The sequence below is a fragment of the Gouania willdenowi genome, chromosome 14, assembly GCF_900634775.1.
Source record: "Gouania willdenowi chromosome 14, fGouWil2.1, whole genome shotgun sequence".
Lineage (NCBI taxonomy): Eukaryota > Metazoa > Chordata > Actinopteri > Blenniiformes > Gobiesocidae > Gouania > Gouania willdenowi.
The window spans coordinates 24,242,085-24,268,505 of NC_041057.1; the positions used below are offsets into that span (position 1 = coordinate 24,242,085).

General features: G+C 38.8%; 1 protein-coding gene across 1 annotated transcript; it reads left to right on the forward strand.

Moving 5' to 3' along the window:
* The first annotated feature begins 851 nt into the window (after positions 1 to 851).
* Positions 852 to 19,220, forward strand: c1qbp (complement component 1, q subcomponent binding protein). The gene is made up of 7 exons (XM_028467532.1): positions 852 to 884; positions 984 to 1,251; positions 3,420 to 3,570; positions 3,652 to 3,742; positions 3,827 to 3,922; positions 18,408 to 18,533; positions 18,607 to 19,220. Exons 2-7 carry the CDS (start codon positions 999 to 1,001, stop codon positions 18,754 to 18,756), a joined length of 867 nt encoding a protein of 288 aa, XP_028323333.1. The 5' UTR covers positions 852 to 884; positions 984 to 998; the 3' UTR covers positions 18,757 to 19,220.
* Positions 19,221 to 26,421: the final 7,201 nt, after the last annotated feature.

Below are 26,421 nucleotides of genomic sequence, written 5' to 3' on the forward strand. Positions count from 1 at the left end.
CAAAAGACACACAAAAAAATCAAATACATCACAATATATGTGGTGAAGATACAGATGCCTTTATTTAAAATCCTGGCCAGTTGGTGGTTTTGTGTTCACATGAAACTTCGAGAAATGAACCCTTTCTCGAACCATTTGGCCCAAGTGGTCGGATGCCTCATGAAGCTTCATCTCACCATCACTACTTTTAATCCTCTCATTTGTTCATAAACGCGCTGAATGTAACTTCACACAGAGCGCGCACGGAGAACGTCACTGCTGACTGACTAATAAAACTACATTACCCAACACGTAAACAAAACGGTTATGCCTCCGCCTCCCACAATGCAACACCTCCCTTACCTTAAAGCGACAGGTTGTGCCTGTAACACATTTTATTTTTTTATTTTTTTTTGGGGGGGGGGGGGGGGGGGGGGGTCTGTTTTTTATTTTAGCTCTGTCTTAAACTTTCGATCAGCTGACGAACAGCCTGTTTCAGTTTAATTGTTGTTGACAATAAATTGCTTACTCAATTTTTTTTTATTTTTTTTTGTCTCACTCCCATTTTTTCTTTTTGCATTTTGAAGCTCTACGTAGAACCTTCTCAAGATGCACCAGTGCAAAATTCAAATTTTTGCAATTTTTCAGCTGGTCTTAAAATTTTCGTCAGGAGTCAGTATATATGATTGCACATTTTATGTTATTTTTGTGAGTTTTGAAGAAAGCATTACAAAATTTGATACCCAATAACTGAATAAAAACATTTTCTTTCGGTCAAATATTATTGTGTTAATTAAAAAAAAAAAGAAGAAAAAAAACAGCGAAAAGCGGAACACGTCTCCGTTTTTTGTATGGTCTTTTATTTTGGCGGAGCTTGTTCTTCCGGGTCAGAGCTCGTAGTGACAGTAGGTCAATGTGTCCTTCCACACGTGGGATCTGTGACTCTGAGTAGTACGACTATCGGTCTGTTGTGTTCTGGTAACTTCTACATTTTTGTTGTTTAGTTTGAATCCACAGACATGCTGAAGTCCGTAGTTCAAGCGATGGGAGCCGCTGTCCGCCTGTCTGCGGTCCCTTTGTCCACAGGCCGGCTCCTACCACTCAGCTGCCCGCCTCTGCGTGCTCCGAGTCCGCCCACGGTCCGCTCCTTTACCCGATCTCTGTGGATGCTCACTGGGAACGGAGCCTCGTCGGGATACAGACCCAAACTGCTCAGCTACAAAGTCCTGAAGCCGGCGGTGTCGTGTGGATGTGGAGGGTTGCACACTGAAGGTAACACCGGCTTACATCAGCTACGCACGAGGGCAGCCTCAGGAAAACACGTGAAGGTCGTTCAACATTATAAAGAAACATTACATTTCACCTAAATAAGATGCCAGTAAACTGTTGTACGCTTAACTACTGTTGTACTACTTGGCTGATGTTTGTAAGCTTTACCATCTCATTCAGGGACACAATAATTCCACAGTACCTGTTCTTTTTTAACTTGTACATATGACAATAAACTATTCTAATCTATCAACATGCCAACCCCAACTGTAGTCACATTATAAGCAGGGACTAGGATGCACCAAAATAAACATTTTTGTCCGAAACACCGAATTAATTAATATGTCAATTATTATATTAATCAGATGAACGGCTATATGAATGTGTACTAACCTCACTAGTAAAGTATTGTAATTGTATAAATCAATATTATTGCTTCAAAGAATGAATCAAATAAAAATATGTGAACATATTTATTTAGCAGTGACAGTCCAACAACACACAAAATAAAATAAAACAAAATAAAATCCTGATTTCTAAAGCTCAAACACAGAACAAAGAGAAAAGGACGTTCATTGTTGTCTCAAAACACTTAAAATTACAATATGCTCAATGGTGATTTTTGACCAAATGACAACAAAAAAAATTGACCTTTCAAGTAACTTTTAAAGAGTAACTAAACCCCTGCTTTCTCCTGACCTGGCACTAGGAGGGAAATTCCAAAAATGCCTTGATTATGGTCATTACTGCTGTAGCAGTAAGACATGCACACACCTCTGTACACTGAGACAGACGGTAATGCACACAGTGATGTCTGTTGTACACACACACACAGCAAGTTCATAAGCTGAGATGTGTCGATACAACTACAGGCACACACAATCACGACATGAAGGTCACACACAGCCTTATAGACACCACTCGGAGGCAAACAGCCCTGCCCTTCCACCACCTCGCGCACATTATAATAATGGCACATTCACACCAAACGCGTCAAAAGCGTCTTGTGTACATACATAATATATGGTGGACGCGCTCCTAGGAGTGTTGAGACACCTCCTGTACGCCCCACGTCTGCTCGTCGCGTCCCCCATGCGTCTGACCCAGCACTGCTGGTATTTATATTGCCATTAATATTTAAGTAAAATAATTAAAAAATAACATAAAAAATGCAAATAGTCATTAAGAGCTGAGGTTGGGTACCCTCCCCCCAACACATCCTAAACACAAATACACCCAAAGTCCCCATATAACCACAGAACAGTGGATACAACAGTATTTCATACAACAGTATTAAGGGCGACCGTAGCTCAGGTGGTAGTGGGTCGTCTTCTGATCGAGAGGTTGGGGGTTCGATCCCAGTACCTGACTATGTGTCGAAGTGTCCTTGGGCAAGACACTGAACCCTAAGTTGCTCCCAGTGGTCGACTAGCGCCTTGCATGGCAGTTCTGTCCTACTGGTGTGTGAATGTGAGAGTGATTGGGTGAATGAGCTGATGTGTAAAGCGCTTTGAGACTGCTTCAGTGTGGTGATAAAGCGCTATATAAAATCAAGTCTATATAAATAAAGGAAAAACACAATTTAATTGCGCACAATGATAAACATGTTAAAATGAGAAAAAACTTACATTACAAAATATTGAATCATCAAAATGAGAATTTTATAGGAAGAGAACAAAGATGACCAACTTAACCTGAATCAAATTCCCCACATAGATCAGATGGATACAGTAAAGTACACACACATAGTATAGATAGCCTGAGCCGGTTAGGTCTCTGACTTTAATCTGCTGATTATGTCCACACAGTCACTGATAATAAAACCTGCACACAATGGCATGTGGTCACCGGGCTTAGGTTTGAGCTGGACCGGCCCAAAAGCAGCTCCTTCTCCAAATCAAACTTTCTTCAGGAAAGCGCCTACAGTAGTAGTGGTACAGGTGTCAGGAATGGAACCTCCAGTACTCCCACTATCCTAACGTTGTTATGTTGTGATCTGGACTTCAAGTCCTGACATTTATTTTCCAGTTGGCTACGTTAGCCATAAGGGACTTATTAGTTCATCTCATCAATGTCATTAGAGCATTCAGTGAGTGCGTGTTCCATCTCTCCGAACGTACAATTGAACTCAGACATTATTTTACTATTGACACATGTTCTCTTTTAAACAGGTGACAAAGTGTTTGGTGACTTCCTGACCGATGAAATCAAAGAAGAGAAGGGCATCCAGAAAAGTAAATCTCTTCCTAAGATGTCCGGTGGATGGGAGATGGATACAAACGGCACAGAGGCCAAACTGAGCCGAAGTGTTTCTGGAGAAAAGTAAAGCCACCCCTGTACTCTGATGGACACATGAATCACAAAGCTCCACAAGAACTATGCTAATGATGTGCTCTTTTACAGAATCACAGTCACATTCAACATTAACAACAGCATCCCACCCAACTTTGAGGAAGGAATGGAACAGGGGCAGCAGAAACCAGCAGAAGAAGAGGTGAGCTTTGACAAACCCATCAGTGGATGAAGTGACTCATTAAAGTGGTTAACTCTGGGATTTGCACGTTATCTAACTTTACAGCCAGAAGTTGTGTCGATGCCCAACTTTGTGGTAGAGATAACGAAACAGGCTTCAAAGCATTCCCTAGTGTTCGACTGCCATTTCCCTGAGGACGAGGTAAGTAATGCAAACTGGCATGAGGTTGATTGTTATGTTGTCATTAGCATTAGTTGGGGAAAAAACGGAATTCGCTCTCTGAAACAGAAAAATCCATCTCACTGTTTTTTTTCTTTACGGTCCTTATTATAATCGTTCCTCAACATGACATGGAAATGCGTCACATGTATGGTTTTAGGACGATATCGCGCATACACAGCTGTTTTTCATGTGACTTTTTGGTACTACAGAAAAATAACGCACTAAAAAAAAAATATATAAATAGCTTTTTTTTGCACTCCAAAAAGTGTGTTCCTGGTATACCCATAATACCGATGCACAGACACTGCAATGATTTGATGCGGTGCTTTGTCTTAGGGCCTTTATACTCCAGAGGAGCTAATTAATTTTCATTAATTAGCTCCTCTCTCAGTACTGCAGCAATGTTTTGGCCTGTGTGTGATTCAAATATCGCTCGTGTTTGGGAAATAAAAAGCTACATGCTTCAATCATCGCCTCAATTGTGTGGGACAGTGTATGAAATTAGGAAAATATTATCGGGGCAATTTTGGGCCCAATGGTCTAAAACAGGTTGCATTTTTAAAATCATTCAGGGCCATGGGAAAAAACCCGTGTTGTACATTGCTTTCAGTAAATATGTCTGGAAATTGTAGTCTTATCTCATAATGGTAAATGGACTTGATTTTATATAGCGCTTTATCACTACACTGAAGCAGTCTCAAAGCGCTTTACATATCAGCTCATTCACCCAATCACTCTCACATTCACACACCAGTGGGACAGGACTGCCATGCAAGGCGCTAGTCGACCACTGGGAGCAACTTAGGGTTCAGTGTCTTGCCCAAGGACACTTCGACACATAGGTACTGGGATCGAACCCCCAACCTCTCGATCAGAAGACGACCCACTACCACCTGAGCCACGGTCGCCCATAATTAAACATGGTAGCGCTTAGTTAGTTGTTTGTTACATTCAGTAGCTGATGCATTGTTATTTAAAAATATTGCAAAATGGGTGTCAAAGGCAATTGCGTCTTTGTACGATGCTATATGATAGATACGTGATTCCTTGTGCCACATTTTTGCTACTAACCATGGCACACTGTCAGACCTCTGTTTTTTTGCACTCTAATGGTCTTGAATAGAGCTTAGCGGGTCAAAACTAAGTGATGGAATTTTGTAAAAATGTTTTGGAAACGTTTTGAAAAATCATTGTGAAAAAAGTGTGGGAGTAGTAGCTGAGTATTGGCAAGGATGTTGCTATACGATACATATCACGATACGTGGTTCACGATACGATATTATCGCGATAAATCACAATATTCTACCCAGTTAATATCAAAATTAAACATAGAGATGAAAAATCAGGTTACTGTATATGTTCATCAGAAGATATTGATCATTCAGAGGACAAATTAAGCCAAAACTATTTGCTTCAAAACATCCTATTTATTATTTATTATGTGTTTTTGCACATTTTCACTGAAAAAAAAAAAATACAGTGTTACACACTGCCATCATAAAATAAAGTGCAACAAGTTTCCTTTCACTGAAACTACTGTGTAGAACTCTCAAAGTAACCATGACAACATAATGACGGCATTGTAATAACTGTAAGTGAGAACATTAAGGATAAAGCACCCTGAGTTACTGACAATGCACAAAAATAAGAAAACATAATTTATCCTATTGTATCAGCTTAAGCACTGATCTGAACAGATGATATGAAAATAAAATGTCTGTACATAAATATTGCAGGCATTACACACTGCCTTCATAAAATTAAGTGCATCAAATAACCATTGCAACACATTGAAATCATTGTAACCACCACTGAAATATTGCACCAATACACAAAAATATTGATTAAATATATCTATCTATCCATCTCGTCCAAAAGTGTAGGCTGCAGTCAGAATCTGCTACTACTTTATTTCTGGCCACCTTCTACTCTTAAACATGTTCATAAATGATTCCTTACCCCTTTAGCACCAAAAGAATATCTGTAAAAGTCAGCTCTGTCTGCTAGCATAGCATCTCTTCTTCACTGCAATAATATCTGCATGTCAACTGACCACTGGGTTACCAGCGCCCTCTGCTGGTCCAAACAAATATCTGACCTAAATACAGTGCAGACTGTTTTTTTTTTTTTTTTTAAAGTCCAATTGTTAGGGTACAAAATACATTTTCAGTTGCACTTTTAAAAAGAAAAATAACTATTATGCAGTTTTGCATTGTTTACTATAGAACAGAATTTAAATTAATAGGCTTCTTCCTTTATTTTTCTTTATTTTATTTATTCCTTTAGTTATTTCATTCAAGATTTATTTTTAGCTAAATTGCATTGTTTTGAATAGTTTATCAAGGGATTTTTTTTGACAATGAAATATAAAAGGAAAATAGTTCAGTATTTTCTAGTTTCTAGTTTTCCCCCAAAAAAATAAAGAAATAATTTTCAGTCATCATTTGTCTACAGTCCCATTTCGTAAAATAAATTGTGAGAGAATTGTATCGTGAACCCAGTATCGGGAATCAAATCGTATTGGGAGTTGAGTGAATCGTTACATCCCTACTCTTATCTCCTAATTAAATGGCAAAACTTCCAACATGACTTCACATCAGTGGCGTCATCACCCAGCAATATCATTGTTTAAAACAGGGTGACCGAACAGGTAACACCGTTATCCAAAAAGCAACAGTAACTCACCATTGCTTTTGTTCAGATATATCCCACTTGTTCAGAGAAACACTGAAAAATAACAAAGGCAGTAGGCATATTCATCGCCAGGGATTTGGAGCCGTTAATTTAAATGTTGAATTGAAATGCTAAATAAATATAACATATACAGTGGGGCAAAAAACTATTTAGTCAGCCACCAATTTCCGCAAGTTCTCTCACTTAAAAAGATGACAGAGGCCTGTAATTTTCATCATAGGTATACCTCAACTATGAGAGACTAAATGAGAAAAAAAATCCAGAAAATCACATTGTAGGATTTTTAATGAATTTATTTGCAAATTATGGTGGAAAATTTGTATTTGGTCAAAAACAAAAGTTCATCTCAATACTTTGTAATGTGCCCTTTGGTGGCAATGACAGAGGTCAAATGTTTTTTGTAAGTCTTCACACACTGTTGCTGGTATTTTGACCCATTCCTCCATGCAGATCTCCTCTAGAGCAGTGATGTTTTGGGGCTGTCGCTGGGCAGCACGGACTTTGAACTCCCTCCAAAGATTTTCTATGGGGTTGAGATCTGGAGACTGGCTTGGCCACTCCAGGACCTTGAAATGCTTCTTACGAAGCCACTCCTTTGTTGCCCAGGCGGTGTGTTTGGGATCATTGTCTTGCTGAAGGACACAGCCACATTTCATCTTCAATGCCCTTGCTGATGGAAGGAGGTTTTCACTCTAAATCTCATGATACATGACCCCATTCATTCTTTCCTGTACACGGATCTGTCATCCTGGTCCCTTTGCAGAGAAACAGCCCCAAAGCATGATGTTACCACCCCCATGCATAGGTATGGTGTTCTTACTCATCCAAACATCACAAGTTAAGTTTTTCCCAAAAGGTTATATTTTTGCTTCATCTGACCATATGACATTCGTCCCAATCCTTTTCTGGATCATCCAAATGCGCTCTAGCAAACTTGCCCCAGATCGAGGGAGATTATCAGTGGTCTTGTATGTCTTCCATTTTCTAATAATTGCTCCCTCAGTTGATTTCTTCACACCATGCTGCTTACTTATTGCAGATTCAGTCTTCCCAGCGTGGGGCAGGTCTACAATTTTGTTTCTGATTTCTTTTGACAGCTCTTTGGTCTTGGCCATAGTGGAGTTTGGAGTGTGACTGTTTGAGGTTGTGGACAGGTGTCTTTTATACTAATAACGAGTTCAAACAGGTGCCATTAATACAGGTAATGCGTGGAGGACAGAGGAGCCTCTTAAAGAAGAAGTTACATGTCTGTGAGAGCCAGAAATCTTGCTTATTTGTAGGTGACCAAATACTATTACAGAGGGATTTACCAATTAATTCATTAAAAATCCTACAATGTGATTTTCTGGATTTTTTTTTTCTCATTTTGTCTCTCATGGTTGAGTTATACCTATGATGAAAATTACAGGCCTCTCTCATCTTAAGTGGGAGAACTTGCACACTTGGTGGCTGACTAAATACTTTTTTGCCCCACTGTACGCAGGAAATTGAAAAGAAGTTGATATTCACAAGACAAATTTACTATGAGTCAGGATCAAAATCACTAAAAAATATTGGTGAGAAAAATACAAAAGCAGCGAGTATACACAATATACAAAATAAGAGATATAGATAATAAATATATACAGTATAAACAAGATGAAATACAAAAAACATTTAGGAAATACTACAAGGGCTTATATACGCAACCCCTATTAGGTGACCAGCAAATTGACGACTTCTTAAAATCCCTCAACCTACCTACTACATTAAAAGTGCAAAATGAAATGTTGGCAGCTCCCATAACTGAGATAGAGATAAAACCATTTCCATGCTGAAAGCAAACAAATCTCCTTGCCCAGACGTCTTCTCCTCAGAATGGTAAGGGCCGAGCTTGTGCTAATTCTTCTCAAAGTTTGTAATATGACATTGATAAATGCTAAAATGCCCCTATCTTGGAATGAGGCAGTGATTTCCGTTAGTCCCAAGGAAGGGAAAAAGAAATTAGAGTGCAGTTAATACAGACCTTAAATGTTGACTACAAACTCGCCAGAAGGCTGGACAAAATACTCCTCCAGCTAATACATAAAGACTGGATTTATCTCACAAAGACAGACCGATGACAACATCAGATGATCATTACATGTAATACATCATATCCAACAGAATAATATTGAAGCTTGCTTAGTTAGTTTAAATACAGAGAAAACCTTCGACTCGGTAAGTTGGCCTTTTCTTTGCAAAAGCAACATTTTTAGTGCTTAATAATTTTATTAACGTTTGGACAGAAGTGTAACAAAACAGCAAAAATCATCAAAAAAATCTGTAAAACACAAATATATAGACATTTCAGTGAGTAAATCAGCCAGAATGCTGTAACAAAATTCACTCTTGTACCTTTGTCAATGGTTGTTAAAAAAAGTCAGAAAAGGCCCCCACACCTGACACAATGTATTTTCAGAACCCCTCAACACAAATTTAATTTTCTCCAGTTTAAAGCAGAACTAAGTAACTGAAGGTCCCTTTTGGTTATGTCACTGTTGTAAACACCTCACACCCTCCCGAGGCAGCAGCTCCTCCCTCTTGCTACAGTGAGACGGGCAGCGGGAGGCTTTCTAAACGTACTGGGGGAAAATTAATGCAGTTACGTTCTTCAATAAGCCTACATTCTGAGTGAACTCATCCTTTAGTAACTGTAAGCTGTTTATGATAAGTGATCAGTCAGTTGTCTCCCCTGTCACACACACACGCACTAATGTTGGTTGTTGTGACCTTTGTTCCCTCTGGTTGCCAATCATTGGCATATTTTTGGGGAATGTCTTGTGGTTAAATACTTCTGGACTGAGCATCACAAAGTGTTAGGAAATATATTTAACATTAATCTACATGCAGTTTCCCATACTCTTTTTGGGTAAATTAGATTCATTGGTCAGGCAAGCTGATAAATACTTATTTGGTATTGTTACGGCAGAATTTACGGTTGACCTCATTTGAGACATGATTCATTGCTCTGGTTGAATGATGGAATCCAGGAGAAGCATTGATGATTTTATATAAAAAATGTTTATTCTAAACTAAGAAAAAAGGTACAAAATGGAACAAAGTGAAACAAAATTAGCGTCCGTCCAGGCGGACGTCCGAAGGAAGTGCCGCGCCCCGCTTCAACAGTTTCAAAGCTTAAGCTTTTTATACAGATAAGAAAAGGTCCCAACAGTGAGAGACAAAAGGGAGGGAGTCAGATGCCCATAGTGGCAATGTTGGAGGATGATGAAGATGTTATGAGAAGGTTTGGCTCCAGTCTTTATCTGTCTTGATAAGTGTGTACGTCAGTGTATGTCCTTGGCAGAGACTGTGCTGCACTGAGAATAATACGATCTGTACTGTTTAATCATGATTCAGCTGTTCAAAAGTGTAAAGATTAATGGAGTCGTCATGTATTAAAACATGACAAATTGTACACATGAACATACATTTGAGGATATGATGATGAATATAAAATTTGCCATAACATTCCCCACTTTTGGTCGCCTCAACGACCAAATCAAGAAACAAAATTATTATATTCCACCTTTGCTGTCTGTCAGGGTTAACCATTAGCATCGTTATTGTCATACATTGGATATATTCTTCTTTTGTGAGGCACAGATATATCAAGAAAAATGTGGAAATAAACTTCTTCATCATTATTATTAATGGCATGAATCATCAAAAATCATCCTTTATTGCATCTAGATAAGCAAAAATCATCATTTGCATCAAGGACGTCACTCGTCTTCATCGGCTGAGTTCAGTGGTAACTGGGGTAACCAATAGCTCCCTCAACCTAGCTATGAGCATTTGGTGTGGCTTATAAACAAAGCTAGGCCCTTGTTCTAGAGAGTTTTCTTGTGTGTGTGTCTCAGTGGCCTTGTCGGTTCCCCCTTCATTGTTCGGTCAGCCTCCGTCTCAGCATCAGCTGGTGTCGGCAATCATCTTGGATCCATGTTGCCTGCTCCGCGACCTTCACTGCCGTGTGGGTCGTTCCGGTCGGCGTTGTAGATGATTGGTTGTTGTCTGAGGAAGGGTAGTCTCCACACACCTGGCAACCTCTCTTGGGATCGGAAGGTACCTGAACAGAAGAGGGGGAAAAACACCGAAACAGAACTCTTGGGATTGGCTGGTACCTGAACACAGGCGCGATCCCACTACTGAGGCTTTAGCTGGTACCTGGTAGGCTTTAGCTGGTACCTGGACAGAAGAAAAAGGGGGTGGGGGGGAAAAACACTCACCCAAAATAAAATAAAATAAAATAAAATAAAATAAAAAATAAAATAAAAAATAAAAAATAAAAAATAAAATAAAATAAAATAAAATAAAATAAAATAAAATAAAATAAAATAAAATAAAATAAAATAAAATAAAATAAAATAGAATAAAAGTTTAGGGGTGTTAGGTTTAGTTAACTAACTAAATGAATAGTTAGTATGGCAGAGACAGGTCAGAGGTCAGGATCTGAGAGCTTTTCAGATCCTAAAAGGTGCTGCTGCACAATCACACAATGGTTAGGTGTGGGTTAGTGAGCTTTTAGCCATGCTAGCTCTGTAGCCCATTCGCACGTGAGTGGGAAAATATGAGGCTGAAAGAAAAGCAGGAAGTATTAATTCAATTTTCTTTTCCTGGAGTAAGAAGAAGCATAGCTGGAGTTGCAGTGATTATCTGTGGTACATCTACTTACCTGGTGAGAAGCAATTTGAGAACCACTGTTTACAAGGACATGCAAGTCGGACGGAGAAGGACATGCAAGTCAGACGGAGAAGTGTGGAGTGTGATTACATGTCTTCTCAAGATGAATACATACAATTGGGAGACATGGAGATGTGAGAAAGCTAAATGAGTTTAACCAAATAAATAAATAATGTTATTTATTTATTTAAATTGTTTGTTTATTTTCTTTGCTATCTCTTATTTGTGAAGGAGAAATCTTATTCTATCCTTTATTTATTCTGAATAATGTTAACACTCCACACCTAATTACATAGCCTAATTCTTTTATAGAGCTGAATTTGTCAGTTCATTTATTTCATTATTTTCCCTCATAATTATTATTTGAGATGTAATTTACTTAATTTTGAAGGTCAATTGGTGGCAAAAGCGTCTCCTATTCTGTGTCTGAACCAGAGTTTAGCAAGATTATTGGCCCTTTAAGGTTAGACAGAATTAAAGTTAAGTTGAGTCGAACAATCATATTGTCTTTTGCTCTCTGTGTTTATCCCATTCGTAGGGGTGACGAGCCCCAGCACGGTTTGGAGAGCTTCCTTAAATGCTTGGAAGTTACTCAACTTTAAACTATCTCTTATTTCAATCAATTATCAAGAATTTCAGGAGGACCCTTTTTTAAATCTCAGGCGACCCAGATTGGGCCACCAACCCAATGTTGAGAACACTTAATTTTTCCCTTAAAAGTGTCTAAACCCAGTGAAGGTGTTTTATGGTCTTGCACGCTAAGTGCTGGTGGAACAAGAAGAAAATAGTTGGAGGGTTTGATGTATATTTTCCTATGATAAAATATAAATAAAAAATCAGAGGGACGTTGGCCCCTCCCTTCCCTTTTTTTACATAAGAATACATTTGGATTCTTAAAACCATATGATAAATATCATTGGAAAATCACTTATCTGATCATTTTGGATGTGTCTCCGTTTTCCTCTCTCTTGTGTCCGCCTGCCTTTGTGCCCTCCAACCTCCTCGACCTCCTTCTCCTCAGCCATAAAGGTCAAAGCCAGGGTCAACTGTACGCTCCTTTTGGAAATTTGAAGATCTGTCCCCACTTTTGCAGTTGGATTGGAAGTCGCTGTAGTCTCTGGAATAGATATTATGTTAGAACATCCACAATATGTCATATTGTCACGTGTCTATTTCAATCTATTTCCCCTTTGCTTCCCAGTTACAGTTATGGACAATACTTCCCTTTAATTCTCATCCTTCATCATAACAAGCAGTGACCAGGCATGGCGGCTGGAGGAAGGATCGGAGTCGAGAAGGCGGTGGCATTCTGTTAGGAAACACTCAGAAACAGAAAGAGAGGAAACCATTAAGACTTAACTGGATAATTTAAAATATCTCTTTTCTTTAGTTGGATCTGATTCGTCTCCTTACAGCGACCTGTATTTTGGAAAAAGCTACATAATAACAACAACTAAGACGAAGACGTAGACAAGTGCACACCACAACGAGTATACACATATAACAACAAAAAACATGGACACTGAACATGTAAGGTCAGTCAAGGTCAAAGCCAGTCATTCCACTGAAAGTGGTATCATATATAAAAAAACGTCGTTTGGTGTTTTTAAACACCCAGAAAAAAACCCTTTAAAACCTGGTAAACTTTTTAGAAGGCCCAAGGCCTAAAACCATAGTTCTTTTAACAAGCAGCAGTGTTTTCTGAACACCCCACTACATAATTGGCAAAAACAGGGAGAAGATCTAGTGCATCAAAACCCAGGAGGAAAGGAAGGTGAAACAGAGGAACATGTGTAGTCAAACAGCCATTCATCGGTCAATCACTCAATGACACGTCCACGGCACATTCGCACTCACAACACGGTTCTCTCAGGCATACGTAACGTGTCATCATTCAGTCACTCATGCACCGCACACGTTCATGCCTCAATTTTCACGTCCATGCATTCACAAGGTTTTGCTGCAGTGTCTAAGTGGAATATAGGTCTCATCTAACCCACCAATGGCGATAGCCAGTCCACCTCGTCTCTCGGGGTCAATGAGCTCTTATTGCCCCCCCATGCTTGGCAACCTTTTAGTGTTAATTAATTGCTTTTTACTGGTATCGTCTGATTACTAAGAGGTACGCTCCTTTTTACTTCCGCCTTGGCGGAGTCTACACTTAGAGTATTGTCCCTTGCAGTACTGACAGTCTACTAGCTGCTGATCAGGCAGCAATCGCACGGCCATGCACAATAACCAAACTCAACCCCGGTCCGCGGGGGAAACTCAACCGCTGTCCATCTCCAGAAATGTAAAAAAGAATCTCTGAATCAGCAGGAAACTCAACCACCGCTCTTGAAAAATAAGAGTTTGGGAATAACTCAACCACCATAAACTCCAGAAGTCTAAGAAAAAAAAACCTCTGAATCGGCAGTCTACTCAACCGCCACTCTTGAAGAATAAGAGTTTGGGAATAACTCAACCACCATAAACTCCAGAAGTCTAAGAAAAAAACCTCTGAATCGGCAGTCTACTCAACCTCGGTCTGCAACCTGAGGGAAACTCAACTGTCAGAACTTTCTGGGCACCTCTAATATCACTCAACATTGAACGGAGCACGCAACCTCTAATAACCCTCACTCTAAGGGAACGTAGAAATTTGTTCAGAACGGTACTCGGTTACCAAGCATGTATCAAATCAGGTGGACCGCTATCCCCCGAAGAGTGCTTTCCCTAGCAAGGTTTATCCTTTTTCTGCACATTAAACCAGGACTTCTTGTTTGAAAAGTAATTGCCTATGTACTCATAGCAACTAATGGGACATTTTTTCTCAGGAAAAATTTGGTACCCCCCCCCATGCTGTCGAGTGGCTTTGGGCCGGCCAGACAGTCCGACGCGGTAAGGGGGAGGAGCGCAAAATGAAAATAATGAATGTTGAACTAGGCTGTCTGTCGCAAGCAGCTTCAAAAAGGGTAAGGTACAGATTGTTTACGAGGGTATCGGTCAAAAAAATGTCAAAATTTAAACTTGTTGAGGCTGCAGTCCTCAATCTCTGTCTCAATTTTCCTGAAATTGAGTAAAAACAAAAGAGAAAAAGAAGAATCGTTCAGAAATAACAAAGGAGAAAAACGTATGAGCTCAAAAAAATCATGGCCAATAAAATAATAAAAAATTAAAACTTCAGCTCCAAAAGCTGAGGCAACAGAGGGCTCTGTCTTCAGCGGATGTAACCATATCTTGCATTGTGGGGGGCCTCCCCTCAATCAAGAAAATAAATGAAAGAAAAGCAAACAAAAACAACCTTATCAGTAACACTATTTTCTTCCCCTTTGTTTGTTGTTTTCTCATAAAGGCCAAAGCAGTGTAAATAAATGAGCAACATAATGAATAAAAGCAAAGATAAATGATGGGCACACTTGATCTCATGTGGCAAACAGAAGGGTTCTGTGTGAAGTTCTGGTGGTCCTGTGTTTCTCATAGTTGTGAATGTGGGTGTGTGACTGTATGTCTGGTCTGTCTGCGTGTGAGAGAATAAATGAAAACAAAATAATCTAGTGCACAGTCAGAAGATAGAGGGGTTAGTATTGTGCGAAGGAGAAGCTTGTTGGCTATTTGCTAGTTGTCCCCCTCCATGCCAAAGTTCAAGGCTAAAGTGATTTAGCACTACCACCAAAGGCTGTGGTGGACTTCTTGTTGCTTGGTATCCTTGTGGCTTTTTGGTGAAGATTTCCAGCAGACGTGTGACCAGTCTGCAGTTGCTGCCCATCATTCAGGCAGTAGTCGTGGCGTTTAACTCGCAACTCATTGGTGGGGGGAGTGTCCACTCCGACGCCCACAGGTTCTCAGTCTTTGATGATGGGGCATTGGCATGCGGCCCATTCATAGACGATGAAGAGTTGACTTGGGACTGAGCGAGTTATTTCAGCATTGCTTTGCTGAATGGGAGTTGAGTCCTTGAGTCCTGAAAGGTCACACACCTTTGATTGTCCATTTCCTTCTGATGCTTGGTCCTTTGAATGATGTTGACATTCCATTAGCGTAAGAGTTGAAGGTGATTTCATTCTTTCTTTGAAGATGTCGTTTCTTCAGGGGACAACCACAAAGCCAACAGAAACTAACAATTTAAATAATAAAAAATGATAATGATGGTAACAGTAATATTAAAATAAAATAAAATGAAATACTGTATTCATCATAGTGTGTGTTTGAGTGTGTGTTGCCCATCAAACATGAAATCAAAATAAAATTTAAAATAAAAATAGTGTCTGTGTGTAATGGCACTATTCTATCGGCAGGGGAGAAGTGAGAAATCACAATGTTGTGTCACAAGTGTGTAGTGCACTAAACTGGCCAGTGAGGGGCGCCACCTCTCTCTCTTGGGATGGGTGTGGCTGTGCGTGTGCGTGCGCCCGTGCCTGTGCGTGTGCTCTCTCTCTCTCTCCCTTTCTCTCTCTCTGTACGTGTGTGTGTGTGTGTGTGTGTGTGTGTGTGTGTGTGTGTGTGTGTGTGTGTGTGTGTGTGTGTGTGTGTGTGTGTGTGTGTGTGTGTGTGTGTGTGTGTGTGTGTGTGTGTGTGTGTGTGTGTGTGTGTGTGTGTGTGTGTGGTCACACGTCCAAAAAAAAGAAAAACACAGCAGCGACGTGTGTGTGTGTTTGGCTCTCTGTATTTCTCTCCCTTTCTCAAAAGCTGACACTCGTCAAATGAAAGCATTAAAGCCAAGCCAAAGGGAGAAATCTGATTCCACGTTTAAACAAAATAAAAACAAAGATAAAAAAAAGTAAAACTCGCCTGAAAGCATGATCTGAGTTCACATCATACCAAGATTGTATATGCGTATGCATATATTATTTGTTTATTGGGTTGTTCATCTGTTTGATTCACAGAAACACAATTTAGGTTAGATTCGGGGTTTTAATCTATTTTGCTTTCGGTACAGAGGTGAACTCAGATCATGGCACCGCTGGTTGGTTTTGGAAACTTTGGTTGCCCGTCTATCTATGGTCAGGACCTCACAGGCTGTGGGTGTCCGAACAAAACAAAGTAAATAATGACCAGCCGTATTTTATGCCTAAACAAAATATCCGAGCCCGAAGAAAACCAGAGAGAACCTACAGCATTAAAAAGCACAGAACCTCAACCATTTGAGCCCTTCTCATAGCTATTCACTGCGTCAAAACACAGAACAGCTGAGGATCAAAATCAAAGCTCAAAGCTGAAAATCAATACAATGCTTGACTGGTTCCAAAAAAAAAATCAACACAGAGCGAATATATATACATATATGTAAATAAAAATTTACATATATATATATATATATATATATTTATAAAGGCAGCTTTACCTTAGTCCGAATTGGTGTTTGAGGTTCAACCGATGGTTCGTGATCCAGTCTCTGTCCGAGGGGTGGACAGAAGATGGTCCTGTTCGTGATCGCCAATTGTTACGGCAGAATTTACGGTTGACCTCATTTGAGACATGATTCATTGCTCTGGTTGAATGATGGAATCCAGGAGAAGCATTGATGATTTTATATAAAAAATGTTTATTCTAAACTAAGAAAAAAGGTACAAAATGGAACAAAGTGAAACAAAATTAGCGTCCGTCCAGGCGGACGTCCGAAGGAAGTGCCGCGCCCCGCTTCAACAGTTTCAAAGCTTAAGCTTTTTATACAGATAAGAAAAGGTCCCAACAGTGAGAGACAAAAGGGAGGGAGTCAGATGCCCATAGTGGCAATGTTGGAGGATGATGAAGATGTTATGAGAAGGTTTGGCTCCAGTCTTTATCTGTCTTGATAAGTGTGTACGTCAGTGTATGTCCTTGGCAGAGACTGTGCTGCACTGAGAATAATACGATCTGTACTGTTTAATCATGATTCAGCTGTTCAAAAGTGTAAAGATTAATGGAGTCGTCATGTATTAAAACATGACAAATTGTACACATGAACATACATTTGAGGATATGATGATGAATATAAAATTTGCCATAACAGTATTTTAATAACTGCTGTTAAAAAGGCAAATCACAAGGTGCTTGTTGCTCCCTGACCCACACACAATTTATGATTAAATTTATGTAGTAAATAACATATAACTTATGGAAAGGATTACCTTCTCTCTTCGCCTTCAGAAAAACACATTTATTCAGTTGTGGACCAAGTGGATCAGATACGTTAATATAATGTCATAGAGTCGAGTGGATGGATGACTGTAATTCTGGATGTATACTTTATTGTCTGATGCCCTGTTGGGCCAAATTATTGCTTTGTAATACTTGTGATTTTATTCTAAATCTCCCTGAGGGTCCCTTCTTCATTTACTTATGTATAAATCTTTCCCGTTTCCTGAGTTTTCTAAAATATTTCACTTATTTTGTTTGTTGTTTTGTAGCATGAAAATCTTAATTATGAGTGGCAAAAGATGTATCAATGTATGTAGTCACAAAGTGTGTACTGTATTTTAATGTTACACAAAATCAAATTAAAAAATGTATAACAAACAAAAAACACTTTATTGGCCCAGGCCATCAGACACAGACCAAGTACAGTCGTAATAAAGTCTAGATGTGAGCTGATAGACTGAAACCAGATGCTATTGATGTGCATTATGCTGCCGTGTTGGGGTTTGTGTTTCAGACAGTTTGTGTCAATCCAGTGTTTATTTGACATAAATCACACTTAAGTGCAACATCAACTCTGCTCAGAAGACACTTTAGTGATCAGATGTATTGAAATACAGCTGTTGTGTGAATCAGCAGACATGTTGGACCGTTTCCAGACAAAACCGCGCGTCTCTACAACACCCTTTTTTGGTCGGCTTTTTTTAGTGAGGAAAGTGTTTCGAAATTTCGGAATTTTGCTGAATCATTACTATTAAACCAATTGAAATGTTTGGTACTATTTTGGGAGGTTATATCTAGGTATCTATCTGGGTATTATCTAGTACAGTTATCTAAATTCGGAATGACAATAAAACGAAAAAGTATAACATGATGCGTAAATGGGTCTGAAACGGAATACGGGAAATTTGTAATTGAAAAATCGGAGGGCCTACATCAGTGTGTAAATCTTACATGTTGTTTTTTGTGTCAGATAAGTCATGGTGAGGGAGAGGAGGAGAGTGATATCTTCGCCATTCGGGAAGTCAGTTTCCAGCCTGAAGGAGATTCAGATTGGAAGGAGACCAGCTACACGTTGAACACTGATTCTCTAGACTGGGTAAGAGTCCAGGCAGTCAATCACACACAGGAACCTGCTGGTTGTAAATGTCAGCTCATCACTTTGATTTCAGGCATTGTATGACCACCTGATGGATTTTCTGGCTGATCGTGGCGTCGACAACACCTTTGCTGATGAACTGATGGAGCTGAGCACTGCCATCGAACACCAGGAGTACATTAAGTTCTTAGTAGACCTCCAGAGTTTTGTCAAATGTAATTAAAGTTGGACTGGATGGTAATTTTTCTGCAGCACTCACAAGGAAAGGTTTGAGATTTCAATATTGTGGGATGGGATACAGCTACATTCTCAACAGCTGTATCCAGTAGAGACTGCTGTTGTGTCCTAGTGAAAGTGTGTTTTGATAAATCACACTTGTCTGTAATCCAAATAAGATGGAATAAAGATATTATGTATCTTCTGCTAAAACAAGCTGATCAGCTCACATTTCATGTTCTGCTGTAAATGCTGAGGCCTAACAATCCACGCAGCATTCACTTTTGTTCCAGTTATTGTGAGGATGGACTGGAGTGAAACACAGTTTTACTCACTGTTAAATAGCTTCTATTTTGTTTGGGAGGATTAATAAATGTGTTCTGAGGCTGAAAGATCACTCTATATTTAAGTCATTTGATATAAATAGTTGACACTCTCTCTTTCCAATAAAACCAAACCCAACAAAAGACATGGATGCATTTTGTGTATTTGATGAAGCTGATCAATTGAAATTGTAAAAAGGAAGTAACAATGCTACATTAAAAAAAAATTAATTCATTTACAAAAATAAAAATAAGCTTTTTAAAACTTTTTTTTTTTACAAAGAAGTATTCAAACATACGCAGTTAAAATAAAATGCTGAAATTGTTCAAGAAAATCCAATTGTTTCCATACACTCAAATTTCTCTGCTTGACCTGTGATGATGTGAGTTTCTCCAACAGGATGCCATCTCTTTCACTTATTGGAGGTATATACATTTTTTCTTCACGTTAAAGCCATCAACCTCACTATAGTCTGTTTTAAATTTACTAAAGTTTTCTGGGTATATACCTAAAACACAAAGTTTGGTTCTGAGATGCACTTTTAACTTTACTTTTTCAGAAATAGTGTCAACGGTTGCTTTCCAAAATCCGTGTGCTTTTGGACACTCCAATTTTACCAGTGTGATGCAAGTTCTCATTAGCCACTTATGTAGTAGTAGCTTCATTCTAGTATTAATGGTTTGTTACTGGGCTCTTGCACACGTTTCCCGTTCAGAGTTTGATATGCTCTCGTATATCTACTTTCCATGCTTCTATTTTTCTGTCAGTGGTGGATTCTTTATCATGACACATCAAAGCTTCATAACACTAAGAATTGTCTCCGTCCTAAATTTGACATGAGATTTTCAATATGCGACAGTGGTGGTTCAGCCATTACATCGTTATGCTTTGATAATTTAAAATGTTTCAGCTGTAAATATTTGAAGAAATATTTTTTTTTTAGGAATATAGCGTATATGGGCACAATTATTCAAATGTAAGGAGGCTGCCCCAGTCATAAAGAGCCTCTATTTTCCACATACCTTTATCTGTCTGTATTTTAAAGCCACCATCCACCTTGTCTACACAAAAATGCATACTACATCCTTTAATGTGGATTCTATAGGAGGACGATATTGGGAGCGAATCAACAAACAATATGAGACACCAAATCCCTCCTGAAATATGATAGCATCCATTGCCTCGGGTCCCATTTACCACATCATCTGCTGTCACAACTTGTATACAACTGGTACAGAGACCATTTCAAAAAATAAATGGCTTGAGGCTTTAAAAATAGTGCTGGTTTTATTAGATCTTAGTGCAGCTTTTGACACTATAGATCACTATATTCTACTAGAGAGATTAGAGAAATTACTTGGAATCACAGGGACTGCCCTAAACTGGTTTAAGTCCTACCTATCTGATAGGTACCAGTTTGTACACGTGAATAATAAGTCTTCTGTGTACACTAAAGTAAGCTACGGGGTTCCTCAGGGCTCTGTGCTAGGTCCAATCCTCTTCTGTATCTATATGATCCCCCTTGGTAATGTTATGAGAAAATAGTCTGTTAACTTCCACTGCTATGCTGATGATACCCAACTGTATGTATCAATGAAGTCAGGTGAGACAAATCAGCTATCTAAACTTGAGGCCTGTTTAAAGGACATTAGGGCCTGGATGGACCAAAATTTTCTTCTTCTCAACTCAGACAAGACTGAGGTCATTGTACTGGGCCCACGACACCTTAGAGAAACCTATGCTAGCCTAACTGCCCTAGATGGCATTACTCTGGCACAAAGCACAACTGTTAGAAACCTTGGGGTTCTATTTGATCAGGACTTATCCTTCAACTCTCACATAAAACAAACTTCAAGAACTGCCTTCTTTCATCTCCGTAACATTGCTAAAATCAGATCTATCCTGTCTCAGGGCGACGCCGAAAAACTAGTCCATGCTTTTGTTACCTCTAGACTGGATTATTGTAATTCTCTTTTAGCAGGCTGCCCGAGCAAGTCGCTTAAGACACTTCAGCTGGTTCAAAATGCTGCAGCACGTGTACTGACTAAAACTAGGAGAAGAGATCACATTACTCCTGTATTAGCCTCTCTGCATTGGCTTCCCATAAAATATAGAATAGAATTCAAGATTCTTCTTCTCACTTATAAAGCCCTAAATGGACAGGCACCTGTCTATCTCAAGGAGCTTGTAGTGCCATACAATCCCCCCAGAACACTACGCTCTCAAAATGCTGGACTACTCGTTGTTCCATTCATCTCTAAAAGTAGTATAGGAGGAAGAGCTTTCAGTTATCAGGCCCCACTTCTCTGGAACCATCTACCAACCACGGTTCGGGGGGCAGACACCCTCTCTACCTTTAAGGTTAGGCTCAAAACATTCCTCTTTGATAAAGCTTTTAATTAGGAACCAGCTCATAGCTCATAATTAAGATGCAATAGGCATAGACTGCCGGGGGGGGGGGGTCTGGCATGCTCGGTTGGAGAGAGGTTGGAGAGGGTGTTAAGAGAGAGGTCATTTAGGTTAGAGAGGGACCGGAGAGGGTCCCATTCCTCTTTCAAACACTCCCTCTATGTCTGCTTACTCCCTTGTGTGTTTGCTCCTGTACTCCTTCTTGCTTTTGTCTTGCAGGTCCGTGGGATCCTCAGTGTGGAGTTACAGAGACTCAGCGGCTCTGTCTCCACCCTTTTCTCTGCACACACCCAACACAGCATAACGTGGATGGCTGTTCATCATAGGAATGGGATCCACACAAGGTTCCTGCTGCTTAACAGAAGGTTTTCCTTGCCGCCATGATGAATTCATGTTGGGTGTGGGATACATATGTATGTGTATATACGTATATATGCATATGTGTGTATCCATAAAATGAAGAGTCCGTCCTTAAGACTGCTCTACTGTAAAGTGCCTTGAGATACCATTGGTTATGATTTGGCGCTATACAAATAAAGATTGATTGATTGATTGATTGATTGATTGATTGATTGATAAGTTGCTTTGAGTCTAGTTTTATATTGTATATGTAGTTGTTCATGTTTTTCTTTTTAGCATATTATTAAATCCACATTTTTTGTTTTTTATTTTGCAAACTGTTAAAAAAAACCTGAGTTGTTATTTAATTATTCATAAATTGATGCAGTGGATAGTTGTCTGTTTGTAGGACAGCAAATTATAACTTTTGCATTGTTTTCTTACTTTGTCTCAAGTCTTCAAAAATAATTCCCAGCAGCCAGTGTGGCTTTGAAGTAATTATTATTTTTACTGTTTTGCTGCCAAATAATGTTATATCAATACCATAGTTTGTGTTTATTTAGAGACAGTAGTTACTTTTCAAATCATACACAGAGGTAGATGCAAACCAAGCTTTTCTCCAATTATAACCCATAAAAATGTAAAAGTTCAGTCAACCCATTACACTAAGTTTTATTCAATAAACATTTTTAGCAGCTTTGTTAAGCAGGTACATGTCTACGACTGCCTCTGATTTTCATTCAGCTTGCTGGCCACAATCAACTGTTATGGACAGTATGTATGCTTAATGACATCATGATAGTTTATTTATTTTGTGTATCTGCTGTGTACAGTGACCTAGTCTTATACAGCAACCTGATGAAACCAAGACCAAGTAAATAAAAAATAATACTGTAATAATGATACACATCCAAACCCCTAATTCATGTATAAACAAAAATACTTTTGTATGAGGAAATAAGTCTTGTAGTATAGAAACATTCAACACAAAAACAAATTGCAGGCGGGGCTGCTGGCTTCCACACGTCACAGCAAATCACACACACACACACAGAAAGAGAATCCTTGCTTTTATAGATATGCTAATTCAAATATTGTTAGGACTGATTATATGAACATAGCAATTTTCGGATCAACATCAGCATTATAATTGTGATAAACGTAAAGCGACTGAGGGACTGTATAGACTCTAGCCTATTAATTGACGTGCTTGCTGGTTTTCTCCTGAGCGTAACATTGTGAAATAAGACAGTCTAATATCTTCTGTGTTTACAGAATATTTATTTCTCATTCAATGATTGTCTTCATTAATGCCATGTGTGCAGTATTCAATTAATAGTCCACATATTTCCATTATAAATCTCTATTACTTCATAACGTGGTGTACAGCAGTTAAAAAGGTATAGGGCCTATGTTGTCTCCGTAGCAACACACCAAACATCCTGTGAAAGTGTCTACCAATAATGAGTATCACCTTAGCCAAAAGGCGACATTTGCTGGTACAAATTGTGTCTTACACTTAATTCTCCTAACCACGCCTCCTACAATGATGCTAAACCAAAGCAGGTCAACTGTAGCAACAACCCACAGGAACCAAGGTCACCCAAGACCTCCCAGGAAGAGAAATGGTTTGTGACTGTAATTGTACTTGATAGTTTGTGACATTTTGTAATGTGACAAATGTGTTGTGGTGTATGAATTTTGTTGGTATTGAGTTACCAGATCAGGACAGGCAAGATACTGTTTCTATGTGTGTGTGTGTACTCTGATATTAAGTTAAGTAATTAGACATTTGTATTCCATTCATGAAGTCCAGGAAATGTTGAGTATACATACAATACTTGTCCTCAGCTTGTGCAGTTGTTCCATGTATTCACATTATATAAACACTTAACACAGGGAGGAACACAAATAGTAACCATAGTAGCCAATACAACAGTTAATGTAGGAGTTAAAGTTAAGTTCTTCAACACACGAGGGGACAACTGTCTTTCTGAAACGTACTCCCTTCCAAATCAGTCATCTATTTCCAAACCGACTTTCTGTCTAATTTAAATTAATACAGACAAAGGATAAAGGAAATGTTAGTGGCCGAGTGCAGGTTGTTTATTTTTCAGTGTTTTTCCAACCAAAAGCATTAGAATCAGCAGAATTTGGAGTATATGAGTTAAGAGGAGATAGTTCTCTATATGTTGTGAAGAGTGTTTGTTAAACAAACTACTAAAAGAAATGAACAAAGTCTTTTAAAATGAATTTTTGGACATGCACATTCATATGCTTTAAACCAATAATCAATGTATCACTGACTTTAAATGGGAAATTAAAACAACAAGAAGACAACAAGAACACCCTTGTGATAGGAGCAATTCTGACATAATGTACATTTTAAATATATCGACTAACACTTGATTTAAACTCTAACAAGGATGAAATTAGACCAATATTTATACAATTTAGAAAGGGCAAACCATGACATCTTTTGAAATCCCACTTCATCTGCTTGACTATTTGTCTCTATTGGTGACAGTAACATTGAAATTTGCTTTGTTATACTACCTGAGAGAGCACAGGTCACCAAAAGAAATTCCTCGTGTGTATTCATTCACCCCTGGCCAATAAAGTTGATTCTGATTCTGATTCTGATTTTATTGTGGCTTATGCCTTGAATGAGAGACAAGTAGCATTTACAGTAAGGGACCTTTGCATGATGTGAATACACACAATGAGTAACTTGCTCAGGTGATGTCTATGTTCTTCTATGTTATCGTTGCGACTCTTGTCTAATAATTTACTGTACACATGTGGCTTATCCTCCTCTGTCATCATCTTTGAAATCTTGCGCGAGTTCGAAATGCATGCTGGGAAATACTGTATAGCTGGATGAGTACGCACAAGTATCCTCTGATACATGCTCGGTAAAACTGGCGGAGCAAGTTCTCACCCAGGTATTTACAGCGGACTTGCTGAGAAGTGGACTTTGAATTGGAAAAGGATTTGTGCCGCGCGTGATGACGTTTCATGAGTCCACGAGCACACAAGTCCACAGGTTTAGAAATGGCTATTGTGATAGAGAAGACATGTTTTCACCGCTGTTGCGCACCACTCGTGAAATAAGTGGACTGATAAAAAGTTGAAAATGGCACAAGAGTTGTCATCCCTTGGTATTTCATTAGTGAAAAGAAGAATAGAAGAGACACTTCTGAATTTTTTCTCGTGCACAACCACGACGGCTCACGTCGATACAACATGTGGAATCGGCCAAATAAAGCAAGTATACCCAATTGTGGCCGACGGGTAGCAACGGAAGTGGACAGCGCAAAAACGAGGGAGTTATGGAAAAAGCTTTAACTTGGATTTTCTCATCAATGTCCTGGCTCAGATGTATAACAGACAAAAGTCTGTCAACATAAATGGTATGAGTCAGGGTGCTATGATACAGTGTGAGGTACCACATTTTAGGATCATTATTGTGTTTTATCTACAATAGAAATCTGTCAAAGTCATCAGTCATGTCAGACACAATGGGCCTCAGTCATTAACAGTACATACACACAATCTGTTCTTAAACTGTGCAAAAAACATTTAAAGCACAAATGTGAAATTAATCAATGTATTCTTGTTTGAATTTATTCTACTCTACCAACTAAAATAGAACCTCCTGAGACCATGCGTAAGCACAGATGATTGACCAGCATTCTCAGAAAATGTTAACATACATCTTTTAATTAAATGCACGACATATTAAAAATACATTAAGTAAAAAATACGACATACAGTATATATATATATATATATATATATATATATTATTATTATTATTATTTTTAAAGACAAACTAAAAACGTGAATTAACTAATGAATTGAGTAAATGTATTAAGTATAAAGTGTTTGCCTTTTCATCATTTAATCTTTGACCACTCTTACTAATACTACCATGAAATACATATGTCACGATAACCAGCTGATTAATTGTAGCCTATTGAAGTGTATGAGGGGAACATATACATGATTGTGAATTACTAAGTGTAAAGATCCAGCCTTGCTGAAAGAAATGACAGCCGATGCCTTCAGAAGAGAGGCATCAGACCGTCACAACGTGTAAAGAGTTTGAGGAATGACTGATCATCTTGATTCAGGATACAAATGCAGTACAGAATTGCTGCAATGTGGACACAGCTCTTTTTCACCTTTTAGGGACATCTCTTGCGTGTTTCCACATCACCACTCTCATCCTGATATGGGTTCATAAAAGTGCGTGTTTGAATAAACATGTAATGTAAGTAAACACTGCGAGCCATAAAAAGTTAATCTTAGTCTGATCATATTTCAGGAGGGATTTGGTGTCTCATATCGTTTGTTGGGACGTGGGGACCTCTGCTGGTCATTTTGGATTATGTTTTTCAAACACTACAGGCCTGCTAAGCAATTAAATGTCGAAATTAAAAAAACACCAAAACTTGATCTTTATGTAGCTTTTGTAAAGCTTTTAATGATGTATCACTCCCTGTGATAGATCTTTTGCCTGCTTCATATTCTCTCTCCTCGTATGCTTTTATTCTGACACCATCACTTCCGCATGTCATCTGAAAAAAAAAGCCAC

Coding starts and splice junctions, on each gene's coding strand:
- c1qbp (XM_028467532.1), top strand. CDS start 999: ATGCTGAAGTCCGTAGTTCAAGCGATGGGAGCCGCTGTCCGCCTGTCT. Junction 1,252..3,419: donor TGGAGGGTTGCACACTGAAG/GTAACACCGGCT, acceptor TCTTTTAAACAG/GTGACAAAGTGTTTGGTGAC. Junction 3,571..3,651: donor CGAAGTGTTTCTGGAGAAAA/GTAAAGCCACCC, acceptor GCTCTTTTACAG/AATCACAGTCACATTCAACA.